We start from the raw sequence: 23,376 nt of genomic DNA, 5'->3' as shown, positions 1-23,376 counted from the left end.
CCCTGCTGAGCTTAGATAACATGAACCCTGTGATTTTGGGATGCTGACCTCTGTCCTTATTAAATGTTTATGGCATCTGTAACTCATGGCCTCTTTTATCATCATGATTTAAACCCAAGAAATTACCCATGATGCCCCAACTCCCACCTTGGGGTTACTATTTTTCATCCTCTGAGGCTTGATTGTGACTTTCTTGGCATTCTTATTTTAAGCAGCCTGCTCTGTGGCCCTCAGTGCCGTGCTGGCCAAGTGGACTCCCCTGCCAGCCCCAGAGCTGTCTTCTACATTGGCACAAGACACATGGGGCCTTTAGATTCCCATCCACACCACATACAGCCCTTGGGGAACTCACTGGCACTAAGCGACCCTATCTCAGCCCCATCAGCTGCAGTGCCTTCTTCATCCTTTTCTGTTCTTCTTTCCCAGATGCCTACAATTCAATTATTCATTCAACAAGTATTTACTGAGTGCCTGATAGGTATCAGGCACTATGTGTACAAAGTATACCACAGTGAGCAAAACAGACAAGGACTCTACTCTCATGGACCTTATGTATATAGTGTTATGATGATCATGAAGCTTCCTCGAAGCTCTCAGTCTTTTCTGTCTGCACCCCAGCTTCCCCCTCAAACCGTCTAATCCCAAGGTTCACATTTGCTGGAGTGGATGTAAGAAGGAAAAACAAGGAGGCTTGCACTTGCTCTTTTATTTTCTCTTCCTTCTGGCAGGCTCTTATTTTGAGCTCCAGAAGAAATTTCCAGTTCCCACCTTTCTGCCAGAAGGTACCCTTGCATCTATTATATCCTTCTTTTTCTCCAGGTATTCTTTTCCCCCATCTTCTCCAGGGTCTATAAATCTCAGCCTCATAAACTGGTCTTAATAGTAGAAGAAAAGAGCTCTGGAGAAGTGCGCAAAATTTTCTGCAAAGGCAAGATATGTTGGGATGTGTTTCACAACATAATTTCCACACCCATTTGCTGGAGAGCGCCAAAGCTGCCTGTCTGATCTCAGTCTCTCCATGTGCCAGACCTATATTTTGAACCGAACATTTACCTGCATGTCTAACAGGTACTTATGCTCGGCAAGTCCACAGTGAATGGATTCTCCTCCCTTGATCGGTCATGTTCTTTCTCCTCATATCACCTTAATTGTAATCTTGACATCTTCAGTTCACTCTCTCTGAAATCCTTTATTCATTTTGTTAGCAAGCTCTACTAATTCTGTCTTTGAAATATCTGACAAATCCATCTTATCCTTTCAGTTCTCATTCTCATTATCTCGCATTGGATCATTGCAAGATGCAACTTTCTTGTCTGTAGTTTTTTCCTTACCTCTAACAAGTGATTCAGTCAGTATATCACCTCTGCACTGTCCACTAGGGGCCATTAAGGAATGTGTGTACTGGGGATGGGGTGGTACAATTGTTGTTTATCACTGTTAGCAGCCAGGGATGCTGGTATGTATATACATGACAGTCCTGCACAAATATGTGAAACAGAACCAGTAGTAGATACATATTCAAATATTTATTGCAAGGAACTGGCTTACATGATTGTGGGGACTGATGAGGCAAGTGCAAACTCCATAGGGATGGTTGGTAGGAGGAGCCAGCTGGAAATCGTGGTCATGGGCTGAAGCTGTTGTTCACAGGCTGAATCTCTTCCTCATCTCAGAGATGCCTCAGCTGCACTTTGGAGACCTGCCACCTGATTAAATCAGTTCCATCCAGATTATCGGGGATCATTTCCCTCCCTTAGCCATCCTCCACATTCCTACCCAAACTATTTTCCAAAAAGCACAACCGATCTTGGTAAATTGTTTCATGCTTATGACAATAAGTAAATACTCATGTAAGGAGTCATAGAAATTTTCTCTAAGCTTTTGGTGGATCTAAAAAAAGATTCCTATGATAATTTGATATTGCCAGAGAGTCAAAATATGGCAGACATAAGTGTCATCTTCAATTCTATCTACTTTGGAGGACCAGGCTGATAGAGCAATTATTAGCACAGATTATTTTTAAATTCACAAACCATTCATAACTGCACTTCTTTGTTACAAAATTCTTATTGTAGTTTTCTGATACAATCTATGATTTTTAGCAGACATTGACAGATACTGATATTTTCATAAATTCTCAGATGTCTTTAAAGTTGAGCATATAAGAATTGAACAGATACGTAAGCATTTAGATTCTCATTTTTTAATGCAAATAAAAAATGTGCTATTTATTTATCTGAGTTGCTTTGTTTTTATTATACCATCTGTCATTTACAATTGCTGAGCACACCACTAAAGGCATGTGTCTGCAATCCTCTGCTAGGAGATTAAATTAAGCCATGTGGAAAATGATGTGTTTTTAAAGGACAATATTTTTGTGAACATCTTTGCTTTTATTGTCTGGTTAATTGTTGACTGAATTTCCCCCAAGGCTATGAAAATGCTACAAGTAATGACGTAGGAAGAGAAATATCAGGAAAAATCATGACTTGATTTGGAAATGTTCTATGCTCATTATGTTATATGAAAATAAAGCAATGCCTTATGGGCTCCCTCACAAATACAGACACAATTCTCACATCCAAACTACAATTCTCTCTGTTTTATTGACATATAATTTACATGTAGTAAAATGTGCACGTCTTTAAGTGCCTAGTTCAGTGGCTTTTGGCACATGTGTAACGTCCACCCCAAACAAGAGTCAAAATTTATCTCACCTTGGAATGTTCCCTTAAGCCTCTTTCTATACAGTTCTCTGCCCCATCAATAAGACTGGTGATTTCTGTCACTATAAATTACTTTTGCTGTTGTTTGACTTCATTTAAATCAAACACATGTGCTCTTTAGTGGCTGGCTTTTTTTCCATGATAAAATATCTATGAGATTCACCCACGTGGTGTGTATTAGTAATTTGTTCATATTGCTAGGCAGTGTTAAATTATATGACTGCACCATAATTTGTTTATCTATCCTCCTGTGATGAACACTTGTGTTTTCTCCAGATTTGGAGTTTCATAAGACTGTTGAAAACATATTTACAAAAGACCTATACAAAATGTTTATAACTTTTTCTCTGAAAGACCTAGAAATAGAATTTCAGGGTTATAGGTAGTTGTATGTTTAACTGTTAAATAAAGTACCAAATAGTTCTTCAAAATTGTACTCTTTAACACTTTCAGAAGCAGTATATGAGAGTTCCAGGCATTCTACTTCCTTGCCCATATTTGGTACTGTCAGTCTTTTCAATTTTAGCCTTTGTGGTGTGATGATACTTCTTTCTGGTTTTAGTTTGCATTTTCCTGATGATCAATGATGTTGAGCACATTTACGTTTGATTTTTAGCTATTTATATATCTTTGTATGTGTGTGTGTGTTAAATATCTGTTCAAGTATTTTGCCTGTGATTTTATTGGATTACTTGTCTATTTTTGTTGATTTGTAGGAGTTCTTTATATATGCCAGATAATGAGCCTGTTGTTAAACGTATGTATTGCAAACATTTTGTATAGTCTATGGCTTGCCTTTTTTTTTATTAATGGCATTTTTTTGATAAACAGAAAATTTTATTTTGATAAAGACTTATTCATATAAGTGTTTGTGGTGGTCAGTGCTTTTGCCTCTTTGTAATGAAATTGTTGCCTATCCCAAGTTGCAAAATAGGATTCTTTATATTTTGTAAATGTTTTAGACCTATGATCGCTTTTGATTTAATTTTATGTATAGAATAATGAGGAGATTGACTTTTTTGGTGTACATTTGGGTATCCAGTTTTTCCAGCATCACTTATTTAAATGTGTAGTCTTTTCCCATTGATTTTGCTAAGCATCTTTATTGAAAATTGCCTGACAATATATATGTAGATCTATTTACCTTTTTCTTTTTTTGTTTATAGATTTTTAAATTTTAAATTTTAAAGTTTTAATTATTATGGGTACATAATAGTTGTACGTATTTATGGTGTACATGTGAAATTTTGATACAAGCATAAAATGTTTAATGATCAAATCAGGGTAATTGGGGTATCAACCACCTCCAACATTTATCATTTCTTTGTGTTAGAAACATTCCAATTGCATTCATTTAGTTATTTTAAAATATACAATAAATTATCGTTAGCTATAGCCACCCTATTTTGCTACCAAACACTAAATCTTATTCCTTTTATCTTACTGTATTTTTGTACCCAACCGTTCCTTTTTTATCCCCCCTCTCCTCTCCTCTTCCCAGTCTTTGGTAATCATTATTCCACTCTCTATCTCCATAAACTCAGTATTTTTTAGCTCCCGCATATAAGGAGGAACATTTTGTATTTCTTTTTCTGTGCCTGGCTTATTTCATTTAAAATAACGTCCTTCAGTTCCATCCATGTTGTTGAAAATGACAAGAGTTCATTCTTTTTTATGACTGAAAAATTTCCCATTTCTTTATCAATTCATTTGTTGATGAGTACTTAGGTTGGTTCCAAATCTTGGCCATTGTGAATAGTGCTGTAATAAAAATGAGCATGCAGATATCTCTTCAACACACTGATTTATTTTCTTGTGGATTAATTTTCTTGTGGATAAGTACCTAGCAGTGAGATTGTTGGATTGTGTGGTATTTCTATTTTTAATTTTTAAAGGAATCTCCATACTATTCATTATAGTGGCTGTACTAATTTATACTCCAACCAACAGCGTGCAAGCATTCCCCTTTCTTGCAGATCTATTTCTGAACTCTATTCTGTTCCATGGATTATAGGCCTCTTCTTAGACCAATACCACACATTTTGATTATTGTAGCTTTTAAAAAATATTTTATTTTAATTTTAATTGGCCAAAAATTATATATATTGTATACAACATGATGTTTTGAATATATATACATTGTGGAATGGCTCAACCGAGTTACTTAACATATGCATTACCACACATAGTATCATTTTTGTGGTGAGAACACTTAAAATCCAGTCTCAGTATTTTTCAAGAATACAATATATTGTTATTAAGTATAGTCATCATGCTGTACAATAGATCTCTTGAACTTAGCCTCCTATCTAACTGAGACTGTATATCTTTTGATACTGTAGCGTTTTAATAAGTCTCAAAACAAGCCCTGTAAGTCCTCCAACTTTGTTGTTCTTTGTCAAATTTGATTTGGGTATTCTAGGTCTGTTGTATTTCCTTATTAATTTTAGAGTAAGTTTGTCAATTTCTTCAAAAAAATCATACCTACAATTTTTATTTTTACTCTTTGTTTTAACATGGAGAATCTTGGCAACATTTTAAAAAAATCAGTCTTTTATTTTACTTATTCAACAAAATTTGTTAAGCATTTGTTCTTTCCTGGGACCTATTCTAGTATTCTCCTAGCCACAGACTCCCTCCTTCATAGTGAGGGAAGACAAATAATAGATAAATAAAACTATATTTAAGTGCTATGAACAAAAATAAAAGATGGCAAGGTAATAAAAAGTGATTGTAGACATAGGGAGACAGGCTTTTTATTATTATTATTATTATACTTTATGTTCTAGGGTACATGTGTACAATGTGCAGGTTTGTTACATATGTATACATGTGCCTTGTCGGTGTGCTGCGCCCATTAACTCATCGTTTACATTAGGTATATCTCCTAATTCTATCCCTCCTGGTCCCCCCACACCAAGACAGGCCCCAGTGTGTGATGTTGCCCTTCCTGTGTCCAAGTGATCTCATTGTTCAATTCCCACCTATGAGTGAGAATATGCGGTGTTTGGTTGTCTGTCCTTGCGATAGTTTGCTGAGAATGATGGTTTCCAGCTTCATCCATGTCCCTACAAAGGACATGAACTCATCCTTTTTTATGGCTGCATAGTATTCCATGGTGTATGTGTGCCACATTTTCTTAATCCAGTCTATCATTGATGGATATCTGGGTTGGTTCCAAGTCTTTGCTATTGTGCATAGTGCTGCAATAAACATACATGTGCATGTGTCTTTATAGCAGCATGATTTATAATCCTTTGGGTATATACCCAGTAACGGGATGGCTGGGTCAAATGGTGTTTCTAGTTCTAGATCCTTGAGGAATCACCACACTGTCTTCCACAGTGGCTGAACTAGTTTACAGTCCCACCAGCAGTGTAAAAGTGTTCCTATTTCTCCATATCCTCTCCAGCACCTGTTGTTTCCTGACTTTTTAATGATCACCATTCTAACTGGTGTGAGATGGTATCTCATTGTGGTTTTGATTTGCATTTCTCTGATGGCGAGTGATGATGAGCATTTTTTCATGTGTCTGCTGGCTGCATGAATGTGTTCTTTTGAGAAGTGTCTGTTCATATTCTTTGCCCACTTTTTGATGGTGTTGTTTTTTTCTTGCAAATTTGTTTGAGATCTTTGTAGGTTCAGGATATTAGCTCTTTGTCAGATGAGTAGATTGCAAAAATTTTCTCCCATTCTGTAGGTTGCCTGTTCACTCTAACGGTAGTTTCTTTTGCTGTGCAGAAGCTCTTTAATAGGGATGTCAGTGAAGGGCTTTATAATTACATGACATTTGGGCAGGGACTTGAATACAGTTGACCTTTAAACAACGTGGGTTTGAACTGCATGAATCCACTTATACATGAATTTTCTTCTGCCTTTGCCACTCCTGAGACAGCAAAACCAACCCCTCCTTTTCCTCTTCCTTGTCTTCAGCCTACTCAATGTGAAGATGACAAAGATGAAGACCTTTATGATGATCCGCTTCCACTTAATGAATAGTAAATATAGTTTCTCTTCTTTGTGATTTTCTTAATAACCAACTGGAGAAAAGAAAATGTTATTAAGAGGCCGGGCGTGGTGGCTTAACGCCTATAATCCCAGCACTTTGGGAGGCCGAGGCGGGCGGATCATGAGGTTAGGAAATCGAGACCATCCTGGCTAACACGGTGAAACCCTGTCTCTACTAAAAAATACAAAAAAAAAAAAAAAAAAAAAAAAATTAGCCGGGTGTGATGGCGGGCACCTGTAGTCCCAGCTACTCAGGAGGCTGAGGCCAGAGAATGGCATGAATCTGGGAGGCGGAGCTTGCAGTGAGTCAAGTTTGTGCCACTGCACTCCAGCCTGGGTGACAGAGCAAGACTCTGTCTCAAAAAAAAAAAAAAGTTAAGAAAATCACAACGAAGAGAAACTATATTTACCATACGACATACCAATTGTATTAACTGTTTGTTATTGGTAATGCTTCTATTCAGCAGTTTTTGGAAAGTTAAAAGTTATACATAGATTTTTGACTGCATGGGGTATTGGTGTCTCTCACCCTCATGTTGTTCAAGGGTCAACTGTACATTAAAGGGATGAGCTCTGCAAATATCTGAAGGCACAACATTGGTAGCAGAAAGAGCAGCATGCCCAAAGATCCTGAGGTAGGAGGGAGTGAGCCTGCCAAGCTCAGGGAACAGCAAGGAGGCCTGTGTATCCAGAGTGCAGTGAAGCAGGGAGAGACAGTTGGAGATGCAAGTGCCATATTCCCTGGCATGCACCTGAGTGATGTGAGTTCTGAGCAAGCCAAGGGGGCACCACTAGGCTTTAAAATGATATAGCTGGCTGCTGAGTGGGAATAAACCACTGAGAGCCAAGAATGAAGCACTTTGGGAGGCCGAGGCGGGCGGATCATGAGGTCAGGACATTGAGACCATCCTGGCTAACATGGTGAAACCCTGTCTCTACTAAAAATACAAAAAATTAGCTGGGCGTGGTGGCGAGCGCCTGTAGTCTCAGCTACTCGGGAGGCTGTGGCAGGAGAATGGCGTGAACCTGGGAGGCGGAGCTTGCAGTGAGCGGAGATGGTGCCACTGCACTCCAGCCTGGGCGACAGAGTGAGACTCCGTTTCAAAAATAAATAAATAAATAAAAGAGATTGCAGTGGGCCAAGCAGAAGACAATGTTGACTCTTTTCTTGATTTTAATTCTTTCTCTACTGGCAATTAATCAGTTTGGAATTTTGACAACATGTGTAAAATGTGCAGTTTAACAAGATCTAGACCTTTCCTTATGTAGCTGTTAAAAATGAAACAGTCAGTGAGGTTCTAATTTGTGCGTTTCATTCCTGCTGATAAACACTAATGTCTAATTCCATACTCTTTAATTCCTTAAGCATTGGTAAATTTCAATGGCTTTTTTTTTTTTTGAAAAACAGAACATTTCTTTTTTCTTTTTTTTTTTTTTTTTTTTTGAGACAGAGTCTCGCTCTGTCGCCCAGGCTGGAGTGCGGTGGCCTGATCTCAGCTCACTGCAAGCTCCGCCTCCCGGGTTTACGCCATTCTCCTGCCTCAGCCTCCCAAGTAGCTGGGACTACAGGCACCAGCCACCTCGCCCGGCTAGCTTTTGTATTTTTTAGTAGAGACGGGGTTTCACCGTATTAGCCAGGATGGTCTCGAACTCCTGACCTCGTGATCCTCCCATCTCGGCCTCCCAAAGTGCTGGGATTACAGGCTTGAGCCACCGCGCCCGACCAACAAAACATTTCTTAAAACCCGCCCACTTGATTGCTCTCTGTACATTGTGTCTCTTCTTCCCTTTCCCCTTCCCCTTCCCTTCCCTTCTTTCTTTCCTTTTCTTTTCTTTCTTTTTTCTTTTTTTTTTTTTGAGACATAGTCTCACTGTGTCACCCAGAATGGAGTGAACTTGGCTCGCTGCAACCGCCACCTCCCAGGTTCAAGCAGTTCTCCTGCTTCAGCCTCCTGAATAGCTGAGATTACAAGCCACCATGCCTGTCTAATTTTTATATTTTTAGTAGAGACTGGGTTTCACCATTTGGCCAGGCTGGTCTCAAACTCCTGACCTCAAATGATCGGTCCACTTTTGGCCTCCCGAAGTGCTGGGATTACAGGTATGAGCCACCGTGCCTGGCCCATTGTTTCTTTCTTTTTTTTCTTTTTTCTTTTTTTTCGCCCAGGCTGGAGTGCAGTGGCGCGATCTCAGCTCACTGCAAGCTCCTGTTCCCAGGTTCACGCCATTCTCCTGCCTCAGCCTCCCGAGTAGCTGGGACTACAGGCGCCCGCCACCACGCCCGGCTAATTTTCTGTGTTTTTAGTAGAGATGGGGTTTCACCGTGTTAGCCAGGACAGTCTCAATCTCCTGACCTGGTGATCCACCCGCCTCAACCTCCCAAAGTTCTGGGATTACAGGCGTGATGAGCCACTGCGCCTGGCTTCTTCTGTTTTTCTTGAGACACAATCTTGCTCTATTGCTCAGGCTGGAATGCAGTAGTACGATCTCAGCTCACTGCAACCTCTGCCTTCCAGGTTTAAGCAATTCTCATGCCTCAGCCTCCCAAGTACCTGGGATTACAGGTGCCTGCCACCATGTCTGGCACATTTTTGTATTTTTAGTAGAGACCAGGTTTCACCTTGTTGGCCAGGCTGGTCTCAAACTCCTGACCTCAAGTGATCTGTCTGCCTCAGCCTCCTGAAGTGCTAGGATTACAAGTGTGAACCACCACTCCCAGCCCCCATTGTTTCTTTTAAATGTTAAGTAGAATTACCTGATTCTGGCCTCGTTTGTAATGCTTTTGAATATATTCATATATACATTTAGTTCTATTGGCATGTCAGTCTGCCCTCTTGGAAAAACATGGTGGTCAGTATTGTTGTGATGGACCAGATCTTCTGTATTCTTAACATACGATAATTTCAGATTATGACATTGCTTTTCTTCTCCTCTTTGTTAGTATTATTCCTTGTAGAAAACCTGTATTTAAGTTAAAAGTGATAGAAAATCCTTTCATTTCTGATACAGTACTAGGTTAGTTATGGGAAAACAGTGAAACATTTTAGCCATAATAAATTTGATACTGGATTTTTAGATTGAATTGTAATGACCAATTTATTCCCTAATTTATTTAATTTATTTATTTAATTCCCTAATTCATTAATATGTAATAGTGCTTTTAAGAAGTTCTAATTAAGATAGTATCATAATAAGGAGATAATTATGTCATCACAGTAACATTTTTAGCTTTGTATAAATATTTAAGAAGTTCAAAATAAATAAGATCCAACCTAAAAGAATATTTTCTTTATTATATAATCCATATAAATTAGTTATTTTAGGATCCCAAAACACCAGTTTTCTGGTTTAACTATTGCTCTCTGAACTGTATGTGGAGAATGGGGGAAGGGAAATTCTTCAAGATTCCTTGATGAAAATAGACGATGTTATCATCCAAACCATTTTGGGAAAGCTGGACACAGTGCTGTGCCTCTATATTTCCAGCTACTCCAAAGACCGAGGCAGGATGATCCCTTAAACCCAGAAGTTCGAGACCAGCCTGGGCAACATAATGAGACCTTATTTCTAAAAAATAAACAAAACTAACTTTCAGGATCAAAGATTGAAAGATTTCCATCTACCACTGAGTTGGGAGTGGAGACCAGGCTTATTTTATCAGCCCACCTCTCTGATGTGGCAAAGCCAAGTCTTCCATAGGGAGGCCTGGAGGAAGGGTTCCTATCTCACCACTAAAGTGAACATTTCGCTCAGCTATGGTCTAGTCCACAAGGTTCCTTAATCATCTGACCACGCTGGCTGATTTTTAAAAATATACCTTAAAATGTAGGGACTAAGTTTATTTACAATAGTATGCAGTCAATGGCCTCTCTCCTAGTTTGAATTTTCTTTGTGCGATCATCCTTGAAAACCACAGAAGGTGGTGTGCCACTGATAAAAATCACCTCAGCTGGATGAATTTCAAGCACCTGGTAGCACTAAATTGAGATATTTAAGGGTACAGTTTATTAACAAAACAGATGGAAGAAACTGGGTAAAAATATACCTAATAGAATATGAACATTTCAGGACACAAAGAAATAGTGCATTTTTTGGAGTTCTAAAGTAAAGCATCTATAGGATGTAACTGGTGTTATGTTTTACATTTATTTCTTGATTTTCTTTCTCTCCTTCTAAAACTAACATTCTGGCAATTTAAAAAATTGCACTGATTTTAATAAAATAGGTGCCCTTAATTTTCCTACTGTAGCAGTTAATTTGGGCAATGTCAGTCTGTTACTGTTCGAATTGCTATTCAACTGAAAATGTATTGTGATCTGCTGCACACATAAAAATATTACATTATAATGCGCAAAATCGAGCTCAACGTAATTGTGCCTATACTAGTGTGGTGACAGGAAGCATCTTCTGTAATGGTGCTGATTTCCACATCAGTGATAATTTTATTGTCTGATTTGCATTGTATTCTCCTTGCTGCCGTATTGATATCCAGAATGAGTCTATCCATTTCTAGAACAGATGCATGCAGATGCCAAAAATATCTAGTTAACTCCCTCTCCTACTCCTTGAAAAATCTTAGTAATTAGAAAGTGAAAAAGATGATAGCAGCCAAATTCTGTCCCCAAAAGCTTTATCTTTTTTCTTGCCTAAATCCCTTTAATAGCTTCATGTACTTGCTGGATGTGTCTTCTGAGGACAACTTAATGGCTCAACTATTTATTGAGCCTTTGCAATGCGTAAGGCATTGTGCAAAGCACTGAAGTATTTAAAAGGGACTAAAGTGCCCCCAGTTCTTCAAGGAACAATTTTATAAAGAGATGGATACTCAGATACTCACAATGAAAAACTCCAGAAATCACAGTAGGGAAAATGTGTGGCATATGGTTTATGGCAAGGTCAAAATTATATCAATATTTTGAAGCAAAACAGCTGCAAGGGATTGTTATAGAAAATAATTTTTTTTTAATTTAAATTTTTTTTTTTTTTGAAACGGAGTCTTCCTCTGTCGCCCAGGCGGGAGTGCAGTGGCACAATCTTGGCTCACTGCAAGCTCCGCCTCCTGGGTTCACTCCATTCTCCTGCTTCAGCCTCCCGAGTAGCTGGGACTACAGGTGCCCACCACCATGCCCGGCTAATTTTTTTGTATTTTTTAGTGGAGACAGGGTTTCACCATGTTAGCCAGGATAGTCTTGATCTCCTGACCTCGTGATCCGCCTGCCTTGGCCTCCCAAAGTGCTGGGATTACAAGCATGAGCCACCACGCCCTGTCTAGAAATATAAATTTTAAATCAAAACTATCCATTCTATATTCTCATATTTTTATGCATACAGAGTCTGAAAAAGCATCTCTCTCAGATTGTAAATTTCCCTTTATCAGAATTTATGCAAACAGTCTATTACCTATGGATGAAATTTTGGCAGTTACAAGTGACTATTGATTTATGACCCGATTGGTTCTTGGGTTTTGGTTGCAAGTCCAGTCTCCTTAAGTCTCGAATTGCCTTTTTCAGCGGGGACTCCAGCTTCTCCTGACTCTTCATATGTTCAAAGAAAAATGTTTTCCTCTGATGTTTTATCCATGACTGTTCTTAAGATAAATGAAGCCTTTGTTAAAGTTTTGCTAGTTTTAGAGATATTCGAATTCCAGCATTTTAATTGCATCGACAGAATAAAAACTTTTCTCAATTCAAAAATTCTCCTTCATCTTTTTTAGCCTTGGTAACATTGACATATCTTGGGTGTAAAGCCCTTAAAAGGTTGCAGATGCCCGTTGTGGTCTTCAGGGTAGGGTAGAAGATGATTTACTTCGAATAAAAAAGTCATAAAAAGGAAAAGGCCTTGCATTGGGTTTTTATTTCTATGCAAATTTCTAATGACTTCAGTTGAGGATAGTTAGAGGAAGAAGGGTTTTGTGGTTTGGGACCAAGAAAAGAGGAAGGCATGGAAGAAGTTGAGTTGGTTTTGCAATAAAGTTTTGAGCCTTAGAAAGAGCTCCTGGATTTGGTATCAGGGGTTGAGTGTGGCAGAGCTGAGGCTGGCCTTAGAAGCCCCATACTAGCCTTAGGCATTGGAAAAATTTCTGAGTAGCGCATATCTTTTGCCGGAGAGCGACCAAAGCATTTCCCATCTCAGGTTGTAAGTTAGCCAACCAGGGTGGACCTCAGAAGCAGAAATTAGCAACTCAGAGTCATAAAACCACCTTTGAACATTTGATATACTAATTATGGAAAATCAAAGTTAAAATACTCCTTCACCTGCAAATTAACTTCAACAAAACAAGGAGCTTGGTGAAACTTTGAAGAATCACTGAAAAGAATCTCAGGGAAAAGAAAGTTTAAACAGCTATTGATTAGACAGTTTGCAATGCACGAATGTTTTTAATATTTTTTAAATCTTTTCATCTTACCTACAGAACATAAACATATGGAAGCTTTTAGAGGTTTACTTCTGACTCTAGTTATCCCTAAGAACTTAGGTTTACTTCATCTGCAAATTCTATTATTACGGAGTTTTGAGAAACCTATGCCTTGAAGCTGTGTCATTTTAACTGTAGGAAAAAAATAAACACATAAATCTGAAATAAAATAAGTCTGTCTCTCAAATGGGCATCATTGGGACCTTTTAGTCAAGAAGTGCTAGGTAATTTGTGACTAAATCATCTTGTATGCAATTCATAGAGGGAATTCTTTCCCCTTCAATAAATGCACCTTTTTCTTTCTTCTCACACTCTCTGCCTGTTATCCTTTCTTCCATCATGGCCTTTCTTTGTCTTTTTGTTTACCTGTTCTGTAGCTTTGCTTTGTCAGCACTGTTTAGCCGCACAGCCTAAGAAGGCTCTTCACACTTGCTGCAAATAGTCCCACACAATGAATGTCTTAGGTTTTAGAGTTGCTTGGGTAAGAAACAAGTGGTATTTTTTACTGATTCATAGTCATTCCTTCCACACGGTCTTTTGTTAGAAAACAAAACTTCCAGCATTAGTGGCATTAATTAATTATTTTTATTGACCCTTGAGACATAATTTTTGCGTTTTCTAATGCTATTATTTAGGGAAATGTGGAATTACACAACCAGGTTGATGACTTTGTAGTGCTATCATAATGGAAATGCATCCATCTGTTTTGGAGGACTCAGGAGGACGCTGTGGCTGGTTCTACAGGGAGTGTTCAAGCCAGGCAGTAGTGTAGAGCCCCAAGTGGTTTGTAAGTTCTGTTCTCTGTAGCCCTTCTTTTTTTGGAAGACCTTGCCTCTCACTCTCCATGGCCTGGCTTTGTCTGCTACTAATTTTCCTGGAGTTTTGAAGAGAATAAGCCTTGCTTATTTGCTATGGTACTGAGAGGATTTGATAGCAAATATTTTTGAAAAAACTTAAAGGAGAGAAATTTCTCCTAAATTGATATAGTCTATTTCTTAGAAGTACATTTCCCCCCCCGCCACTTGGTTGTATGGGCCTTTTCTACTGAGCACTCTTGCCACCTCCCTCCTTTTTGATCCAGTGTAGCTTATAGACTTGCATCTTTCTGTGTTTATGGACTGAACAGATTGTGAAACAGGTGTGTAGGTGGAACTACTGATGCTTCTTCTGCATCAAACATTTATATTGATATTTGAAGCAGTTAATATATGTTCTAACAAGATTTAGGTCCTATAGAAGGAAGGATGGAGAAACAGGCTATGAAAAACTGAATTTCTCTTTCCAGGAGACCTTTGAGAAGGCAAGTTTGAGTAGCAGCAGCAGTGGGGCAGCCAGCCTGAAAAGTGAAATTTCAGAAAGTGCAGACCTGCCCCCTGAAGGCTTCCAGGCCTCCTATGGTAAAGACGAAGACAGGGCCTGTGATGAAATCCTGTCAGATGATAACTTCAACCTGGAAAATACTGAGAAAGGTACTGCTAGTGGCAGTGTGTAAGCATGAACGCATTCTGAACTCCTTCCTGTTTCAAGACTCATTTGCATTTTTATTGTTTTTAATTAATGTGCAGATATATATTCAGAGTTAGATGATGAATTAGACATTTCGGATAACTCCAGCAGCTCCAGTTCAAGCCCTCTGAAAGAATCTACATTCAGTAAGCTTTCTTTTATCAATTTGCCATTTGCGGGATTCCAGAAGACAGTGATTTGGAAATCATACTTGAGTCAAGGAAATATCACCATATACATAACCCAGTGGTTTGTTTTTCAGGTGCAATGCTAATTAGGACAGATGTGTCTGTCTCTCTGACAGAGCCCAAAGGTTAGCCAGCACAGTGGTTTTATATTTTCTCAGCTGTCAAATGAATAGTTTTATTATTTCTACCAGCAAATGCAGGTTCTAACTAGAGAATCAAAATATCTTGGAGACAGCCAAATAACCACGGGAGTAATGGACATGACCTTTTACGAGCCTGTTGGTTAGAGGAATTCAAAGTCTGTAGAAGAAATTGGTCTTGTTACAGACTAATTTTTGTACAATTTTATCTATATAAATCTAAAGGCCTGTGTTACATTTAAAACAATAAAACAAAAGAAATGTTTTAGAGTTATAAAAAATGTGACATATAAATTCAGTTCATAATGTTAATCTTGACTCTTAATTTAAAACAGTAAAGAAAATGGTCATACTGGGATATGGGAAAGAAAAGGAAAAGGTATATTTAGATAAAATTTAAAGATTATAAAGAGAGATAGAATCAAACATACTCAACAAACCTGAAACTGAAAGAGAAGTTAAAATGGAAAATGAAGATAAACAATTTTTTTTGAAAAGAGTAAGCTGAGACTGGTTGTGGTGGCTCACGCCTGTAATGCCAGCACTTTGGGAGGCTGAGGCAGGTGGATCACAAGGTCAGGAGATAGAGACCATCCTGGCTGACACGGTGAAACCCTGTCCCTACTAAAAATAGAAAAATTAGCCGGGCGTGACAGTGGGCACCTGTACTCCCAGCTACTCGGGAGGCTGAGGCAGGAGAATGGCGTGAACCCGGGATCCAGAGCTTGCAGTGAGCCAAGATGAGATGGCACCACTGCACTCCAGCCTGGGTGACACAGAAAGACTCCATCTCAAAAAAAAAAAAAGGAAAATAAAGAGTAACTTGATAAAATATTAAAAACTGTAGGTAGAAATATTCTGAAATAAATTAAGTGAAAATAATTCTCTCTCCTCAGTGACTATACTATGAAAATCTCATAAAAGAACATTTAAAATAGCCTCTCTAAGGATCAAAGTAGAACCCTAAGGATTTAGCTACATTCTTTGTCCTTTCCAAACTTAATTGGTCCATTGAAATGATGACTAGATGTTCCAGATTTTCTGGAACAACCCCAGTTTTCAATATTCTGTCCTATTTTCTCTGTAAATCCCTGCCTTCTAGGTGTATTAATTTGCGATTGGGAAAACATGAAGCTCATATGGGAAAAATATTTATGCATATAAACATATATAACAAATTCCAGACGAAATTTATTACTGACTGTTTTGAGATAAGTTCAGTGTTCTATATACCTGGCAGCAATGGTGGGAGGGTTAGTGGGGAGGTAGGAAAGAGATGCTTGACCCTTAGATTTGCATGTGGTAACTTGGCAAGGATGGTTATGACATTTTATTGCATGACATTTTATTGTGTTTTGTTAGATATTAATAACAGTGTTGTTTTTGTTTGTTTAGACATTTGCTTTAGAAAAAAAAGCCCTTAAACAAACCTGACAAATAAATGACAATTTGTAACATATTTTAGCTCATGTTTTCATAATCAAAGACAATTTTTACAGTATGTACAATTGCTCAGGTAACAGAAATTCAGCATTGTTTTTTGTTGATACTGTGTTTTGCCATGAATAAAACCATATTTGTTTCTTGAATGTTGTTTGACCACTTTCATGCTACGGTGGCAGCAGAATTCAGTTGTGACAGACATAGTATGTCTGGCAAAGCCTAGAATATTTCCTACCTGCCATTTACAGAGAAAAGTTTGACCTTAGAACAATGAGAGTGTTTATAGACAAAGCCATTCATGGAATATATATGTTCTTTATTATTTTGAATTTTATAAAAAACTTATTTAAATTTTTTGGATATATAATATTTGTTCCTATTCAGATACTTGTGATATTTTGATATATGCATACAATGTATAGTCATCAAATTACACATTGTGTGGGTAATTCAGATATTGATCACCTCAAACATTTATCATTTGTTTGTGTTGGATACATTTCAAATGTCCCCTTCTAGCTATTAAATATTCAATAAATTATTGTTAAACATTTTCTTTATCCATTCATCTGCTGATGGGTACTTAGTTTGATTTCGTATTCTGGCTGTTGTGAGTAGTGCTGCAATAAACACGAGAGTGGAGATATCTTTTTGATATACTAACTTCCCTTCTTTTGGATATATACCAGTAGTGGGATTGCTGGATCATGTGGAAGTTCCATTTTTAGTTTTATCAAGAGAATATTTATTTATTTATTTATTTATTTGATACGGAGTCTCGCTCTGTCACCAGGCTGGAGTGCAGTGGTGCAACTCGGCTCACTGCAACCTCCGCCCCCTCGGTTCAAGTGATTCTCCTGCCTTAGCCTCCTGAGTAGCTGGGACTACAGGCATGCTCCACCACACCCAGCTAATTTTTGTACTTTTTAGTAGAGACAGGGTTTCACCATGTTGGCCAGGATGGTTTCGCTCTCTTGACCTCGTGATTCACCCTCCTCGGCCTCCCAAAGTGCTGGGATTACAGGTGTGAGCCACCACGCCCGGCCGAGAACCTTTATACTGTTTTCCATAATGGCTACACTAATTTACAGTCCCACCAACAGTGTATGAGTTCCCTTTTCTCTGCATCTTCACCAGCATTTGTTGTTCAGCATTGTTTTATTAAAACTTAAAAAACTTAAAAACTTTATTAAAACTTAAAATCAAGATTTGCAGAGTAAATAATGTAAACTTATTTCTATTTTCTCATCTCAGACATTTTAAAGAGAAGTTTTAGTGCTTCAGGCGGAGAAAGACAATCCCAAACAAGGTAGGTACAAATTGAGCTCCTAGAAATATTTTTTGATTTTGCAGAGCTGAGTTATTGATGGCTGAATTGAAACCTGATAGCCAGAAGTTTCCATGTGCCTGTGGAAATAGAAGGAGTTAGAGCTTACTTGCCCAGAACTGTTTATAGTTCACCAAGTAGCATACTGAAACAGGTGCTGATCTTGGACTTGGGCCTTAGTCTAGCTCTGCCTTTTTCTAGCTTCGTGACCTTGAGCAAATTAGTTAGCCTCTCTGAGCTCCAGGGTGGGCCAGCAGGGTAGGGCAGCTGTGCTCCATGAGGTCATGTGGAGCCCTGGTCTTATATCTTGTTCTTCCATATCCCCAGGGTATAGATTTCATCTTTTTGACCAATATGACTTACGAGACCACATCCTACCTCCAAGCCAGCAAGAAGAAGAAAGGGGAAGTAGAGGCACCCCTCTTTCTTTTAAGGATATGACCCAGATGTTATGCTCATCACTTCTGTTCACATGCCATTGGCCAGAACTTCCTCATATGACCACAGCTAGTTGCAAGGGAAGGTGGAATATGTTTGGGAGATTATCTCTTAAAAGCAAAGTAAAATTGTTATTTTAGGACAGCTCGCTGTGTCAGTGACAGTTGTTTCTTAGAGTAGGGACTGAAACAAAACTATTAGATTGAGCCTTCTGCAAGTTCTCCTGACCTTCATGGGAGCCCCTTCACTGGCACTGGGTGAGATCAGAGGGAGCAGAAACTTGATTGCAATGTTCCAGAGGCAGACATAGGAGCCATTTAAGAAGTTGAGAAAATGAGCTGGGAGAGTGAGCTGGTGGGCAATGTTTGATGGAAAAGGACCTTTTAGAATCAGGATGAACTCAGGGCATTTGGGACAGAGGAAGGAGAAGAGACCAATGGAGAGGAGAGATTAGAGAGGAAAAGAGATAACTGACAGTGTACAGTTGCAGCATAGACCACAGGCAGAGGAGTGGGCCTGGAGAAGATGAGTGTCTTCTTTGTGTCTGAAGAAAGGGAGGTGAAGATAAAATTAAGCTAGAGAAATAGAGAAAGGGAGATTAAGGAAGAATATACTTTATGGTTTCTGTATATTATTATTATTAAGATAAAATCTCGTTCTGTCACCCAGGCTGGAGTGCAGTGGCATGATCTCAGCTCACTGCAACCTCTGCCTTCTGGGTTCAAGTGATTCTCTTGCCTCCACCTCCTGAGTAGCTGAGATTACAGGTGCCTGCCACCATGCCTGGCTAATTTTTGTATTTTTAGGAGAGATGGGGTCTCACCATGTTGGCCAGGCTGGTCTTGAACTCCTGACCTCAGGTGATCCACCCACCTTAGACTCCCAAAGTGCTGGGATTACAGGCATTCGCCACTGTGCCCAGCCGGTTTCTATGTATTAGATGATATTCTAGGCCACAGATGACAGGACTGTCTAGATTTGAGGAGTATATTCAGCTAGGAGCAGCCAATGTTGAGATAAGAACTGAGCAGAGGATGGAGGAAGGACTGCCAGACTGCTCTGAGGCTGGGGCACCTGTTGAGATTGGGCCACATATAAGTGGTGATGCCAGGCAGGGGTCTTCAGAGCTGTGAGATGACTCCCACTCAGGAGGTGGCAGCATCTGTGTGATAAAACACTAAGGGTGCGATGTGCTATAGCAGGCATGGCTTTTTGGATATAAGCAAAGGAGCCTGACTCTAGCTAACTTGTGTGACTAGGGTTTCTTTAGAAGGCGTTACGGGGCTTGTGTAATTTAGACTCTGGAGGATCAAGCTTGGGAAGGCATACGAGCCAGTTCAGTCCCTGAAGTCTATAAAGGAGACATTTTTGGGAGGCTTGTAAGGGCAGGAGAACTCTGGGATAAATGAACTCCCAGCTTGTTTATTCCATTCTCATGTCACCTTTCTTAGGATTCAAAATCCTGAGAGAGAGCGAGCCAGATTGACCTGGCTGGGATCAGGTGCCTGTTTACTGCCTTAAGGAGAGCTGAGATCCTTGACTAGTCCATCAGGGGTGCTTGTTGAAGGGAGCAGGTGTTAGTGCTGGGCAGCCTCAATGGAACCATCTGGATCTATCTCTGGGTTTGAGGGTGCTGGGAATCGCATAATGTAAATGAAGTTCAGAAGAACCCGCTCAGCAAATTCCTGGGGAATTCAGTTAGGTGACAAAGGAAGGTTCCTATAGACAAATCCTTTTCTTGTTTAGTCGAAGGTGTATCACTGATACATTTATCTTCTTCAAATGAAGACCAGGAGGAGGTAGGATGGAGCCTTTTAATTTCCTAACTTTTTCCCAGTGTTTCTGGGAATAAAACCCAAGAAAACTTATCGATAGGGGTGTGATCTGTCAGAAAGATATTCGAGAAAACTCTGTAAGACCTCATGGCGTTCTTTAGTGAGCAAAAGTGCAAAGCAGTCATGGTCAGAAGTAATGGGGAGGGCAGGGGAAAGAAAAGTAGTCCAAAATGCCAAAGAGAACCACAATGGGTGTTTGTGGGGACTGGAGATCTGAGTTAGAAGATCTTCCAAAGGATCTTTAGGGCTTGCTAGTACCCAACATTCCCCACTTACTGACTTTCTATCACTAACAAAGCAAGTATTTTAGTTCAAAAGTAAATTATGACATATGTTGGACTCCTAATTAAGTGAATTTTATATTAAAATGAAAATTTCCAATCAGATGAATGTAGGTATCTTGGCCCTGTCAAAAATAGTTCTACTCTTTTTTTGAAAAGATCCATGGAAAATTGTCTTATTTGCACAAATTGGTTGATGTCCACCCCTTCAAAAACAAACAAAACCCAATATGGTCTATATCTTTTAGAGCTTGAGATGGTTTTTAAAAAGTTAGTCGTTAACTAAATGCTTTAAAACAAATTGGGTAAGCTAGAATCAGCAGAAAGGCAAAGTTTAATCTGAAGATCATAGAAACAGGGATATAGAACAAGCTTTAACTTGGGGTTATGACCAAGTCAACAGATGGATATGGAAAGTGGCCCATACATTGAAGTTGATGTTTTGGAAAGTATGTTCCAAGGTGAACAGGACCTGACCTAAAGCAACATTTGCAAAATTGTGCCATGAAATGTGGTAATACAGTGTGACATGCTACCAGGGAACACAGGTTTATTTAAGGCAAGCTCTCTTCCTTCAGGGAGCTCACAGTGAAATGGGAAGACAAGGGCAGACTTCAGAAGAAAATAAATGATAAAAGACAGCCTTTGATTTATGCCAAATAAGAGGAGAGAAAATTAATAACTTTTGACTCCCTCCCAGGTAATCCCTGGGGCTTCTCTGAATTAAAAGGAGACAATACCAAAATTTATTTATAATTCTTTAAAGAACATTAAATAAAGCTAAAGTTATTTGCAATCTAATTTGTTTAGGATTTTTCTGGGTTTCTTTGTTTATGAATGTGAAATGTGAACCCATTCTGCAAAATATTTAGAAGCTAAATAAGAAGTTTGAATATAAAAGGAGAGATAGCAAAGCTACATAATAGAATAAAAATAAGTTGAAAATCCAACCTGTAGAGGGTTTTTGTGCCATGTGTAAGATGGTATAACAATTACAAGGAGACCCTGGGCCGCTCTCCCACTTGGGGACCCTTACTGGCTCTTTAAAAAGGCCCAATGAGAGAAGTCACAGGGAAGATCATACGTGTTCTGACCACAGCCTCCAAAATATAGAAGTCAGATGTGGCCCTGGCTAAATATTAATGGTACTAAGAGAAAACTTAAGCATAAATTCTTAACTTTGGTCAGATATCAGATATCAGGAGCCAGATTTAAACCAATTGCCTGCTGAAGAACTAACATAACCCCCTGATAACTTAGGATATGCTTTTGGGCAAATGATCCAGAGAAATGGATAAAACATGAGCAAATGGAACTAGGAGGGATAGCCCCTGCCTCCTTAGAGATGTTTTGAAGTCTCAAGGCTGGAGAATAATATTAGAACTGGAAGGCACCTGGGAATCCAAGCCATCATTAGTTGATAAAACTTTTTTTGAGGGACATAGTTAATGGCAAGATCAAGAGAAGAATAAGCCCCAATTTCTTTGAAATTTCCAACTTTAATCATTTTCAAATTTGAAATGAAATCTTTTATATCTATTACTATTTGCTAGGAAGGCATTAAGAATCTGCTTGACTTTTACCAGTTTTTATGCGGGTTTCATAGGCTGACCTAGTATATACACATTGAGGATTCTAATCCAGCAAGTCATAGCATGTTATTTCAACTTATAAATAAAACATTCTCTGTAGTGGAACTTGATAATGCTCACGGGGGCTTCAGCCTCTTTATCACATATGCTCAGGTCCTAGTAAAGGTTAGTCATTGTTTTACAACCATCTTAAGAACCTTCATTCATTTATTTAATTGATGGATATTTATTACTGTGTGCCGGGTATGTGCCAAACTATGCCTAATTCATCTTTGCCTTCTCCAGGGCACAGTGTATTGCACATAGGTACCAACCTACAGATACTGATTAATAGATGAATGATTGTTATCTTAGTGTAAATTCTTTATCTCATTACCAAGGACTGAAATCTTGCCTACTGACAGCCTTTGCCATAGCCACAGCTTAAGGCACATTTTTTTTTTTTTTAAGGGATCCTGTTGCTCAGGCAACAAGATTTCTGCATGTCTGCTTGCCTCCTGTTGCCAAGGCAACAGGATATAGTTGGCAGGCTGGTTTGAGACACTGGATGTTTGTGGTATCAAAGATGCCTGTGGTTCACAACGTTTTTGATTCGTCAGTGTATGCATCATTGTATTTGACAGTGTGCTCCTAAGTCTAAGTCTTTTTTTTTTTTTTTTTTGAGACAGAGTTTTGCTCTTTCGCCCTGGCTGGAGTGCAGTGCGCCATCTCAGCTCACTGCAACCCCCGCCTGCTGGGTTCAAGCGGTTCTCCTGCCCCAATCTCCCTAGTAGCTGGGATTATAGGCGCCTGCCACCACACCCAGCTAATTTTTGAATTTTTGGTAGAGATGGGGTTTCGCCATGTTGACCAGGCTGGTCTCGAACTCCTGACTTGAGGTGATCCACCCGCCTGGGCCTCCCAAAATGGTAGGATCACAGGCATGAGCCACCATGCCAGGCCTCTAAGTCTTTATATGTAAAGATGATTGTGGAGGTTTGTGACCATTCAGAATCATACTTGTGACTGGAAAGACCTTGTGTGTTTTCAGGACCTGTGGATCTTGCCTCCTAAAAGCAGAAGTCTTGCTTATTTTTACTTGTAGCTCTTCTCCCTCCATCTTTTTCATAATCTGTATCTGGTTTTACTTTGGAGGACTAAATACTGCATGATTACTCCTTGCTAGAATCAACCTGGCCCATCTGCCAATGTCACATTCCAGCAGTCTTAACAAAAACAAACAAAAAAACGCATAGTAAGACCACTTTGTTTCTTTTCTGTGACAGTTCTATATTTTCCTGGTTTATTGCTCATTTGTTATGAGATATGTTATTCGGGTACAAGGGGATAGGCACAGGAGCATTATACTACTTTGTTGTCCTGATACCAACTCTATTAGCATTATAGATAAATAGGAGAACTCAAAGCTACATAATGTCGCTTATTCACACAGCATGTATGTATGAATGTCACTGCCTGAAAGAGAGCTTCAGCTATA

The 23,376-nt window shown here is 39.1% G+C and overlaps 1 protein-coding gene across 1 annotated transcript in view; it reads left to right on the top strand.

Moving 5' to 3' along the window:
* The window catches only part of NEK10 (NIMA related kinase 10), a 260,776-nt gene that overhangs the window by 179,132 nt on the left and 58,268 nt on the right, over positions 1-23,376 (top strand). The window contains 3 exon segments of the mRNA XM_017865822.1: positions 14,435-14,618; positions 14,715-14,801; positions 17,681-17,735. Of these exon segments, the coding sequence (XP_017721311.1) occupies positions 14,435-14,618; positions 14,715-14,801; positions 17,681-17,735 (326 nt within the window).

Source organism: Rhinopithecus bieti, unplaced genomic scaffold (genome assembly GCF_001698545.2).
Source record: "Rhinopithecus bieti isolate Rb0 unplaced genomic scaffold, ASM169854v2 scaffold_2432, whole genome shotgun sequence".
In the NCBI taxonomy this organism is placed as follows: Eukaryota; Metazoa; Chordata; class Mammalia; order Primates; family Cercopithecidae; genus Rhinopithecus; species Rhinopithecus bieti.
Note: the sequence above shows the minus strand (reverse complement) of the source record. Positions and strands in the feature narration are given on the sequence as shown.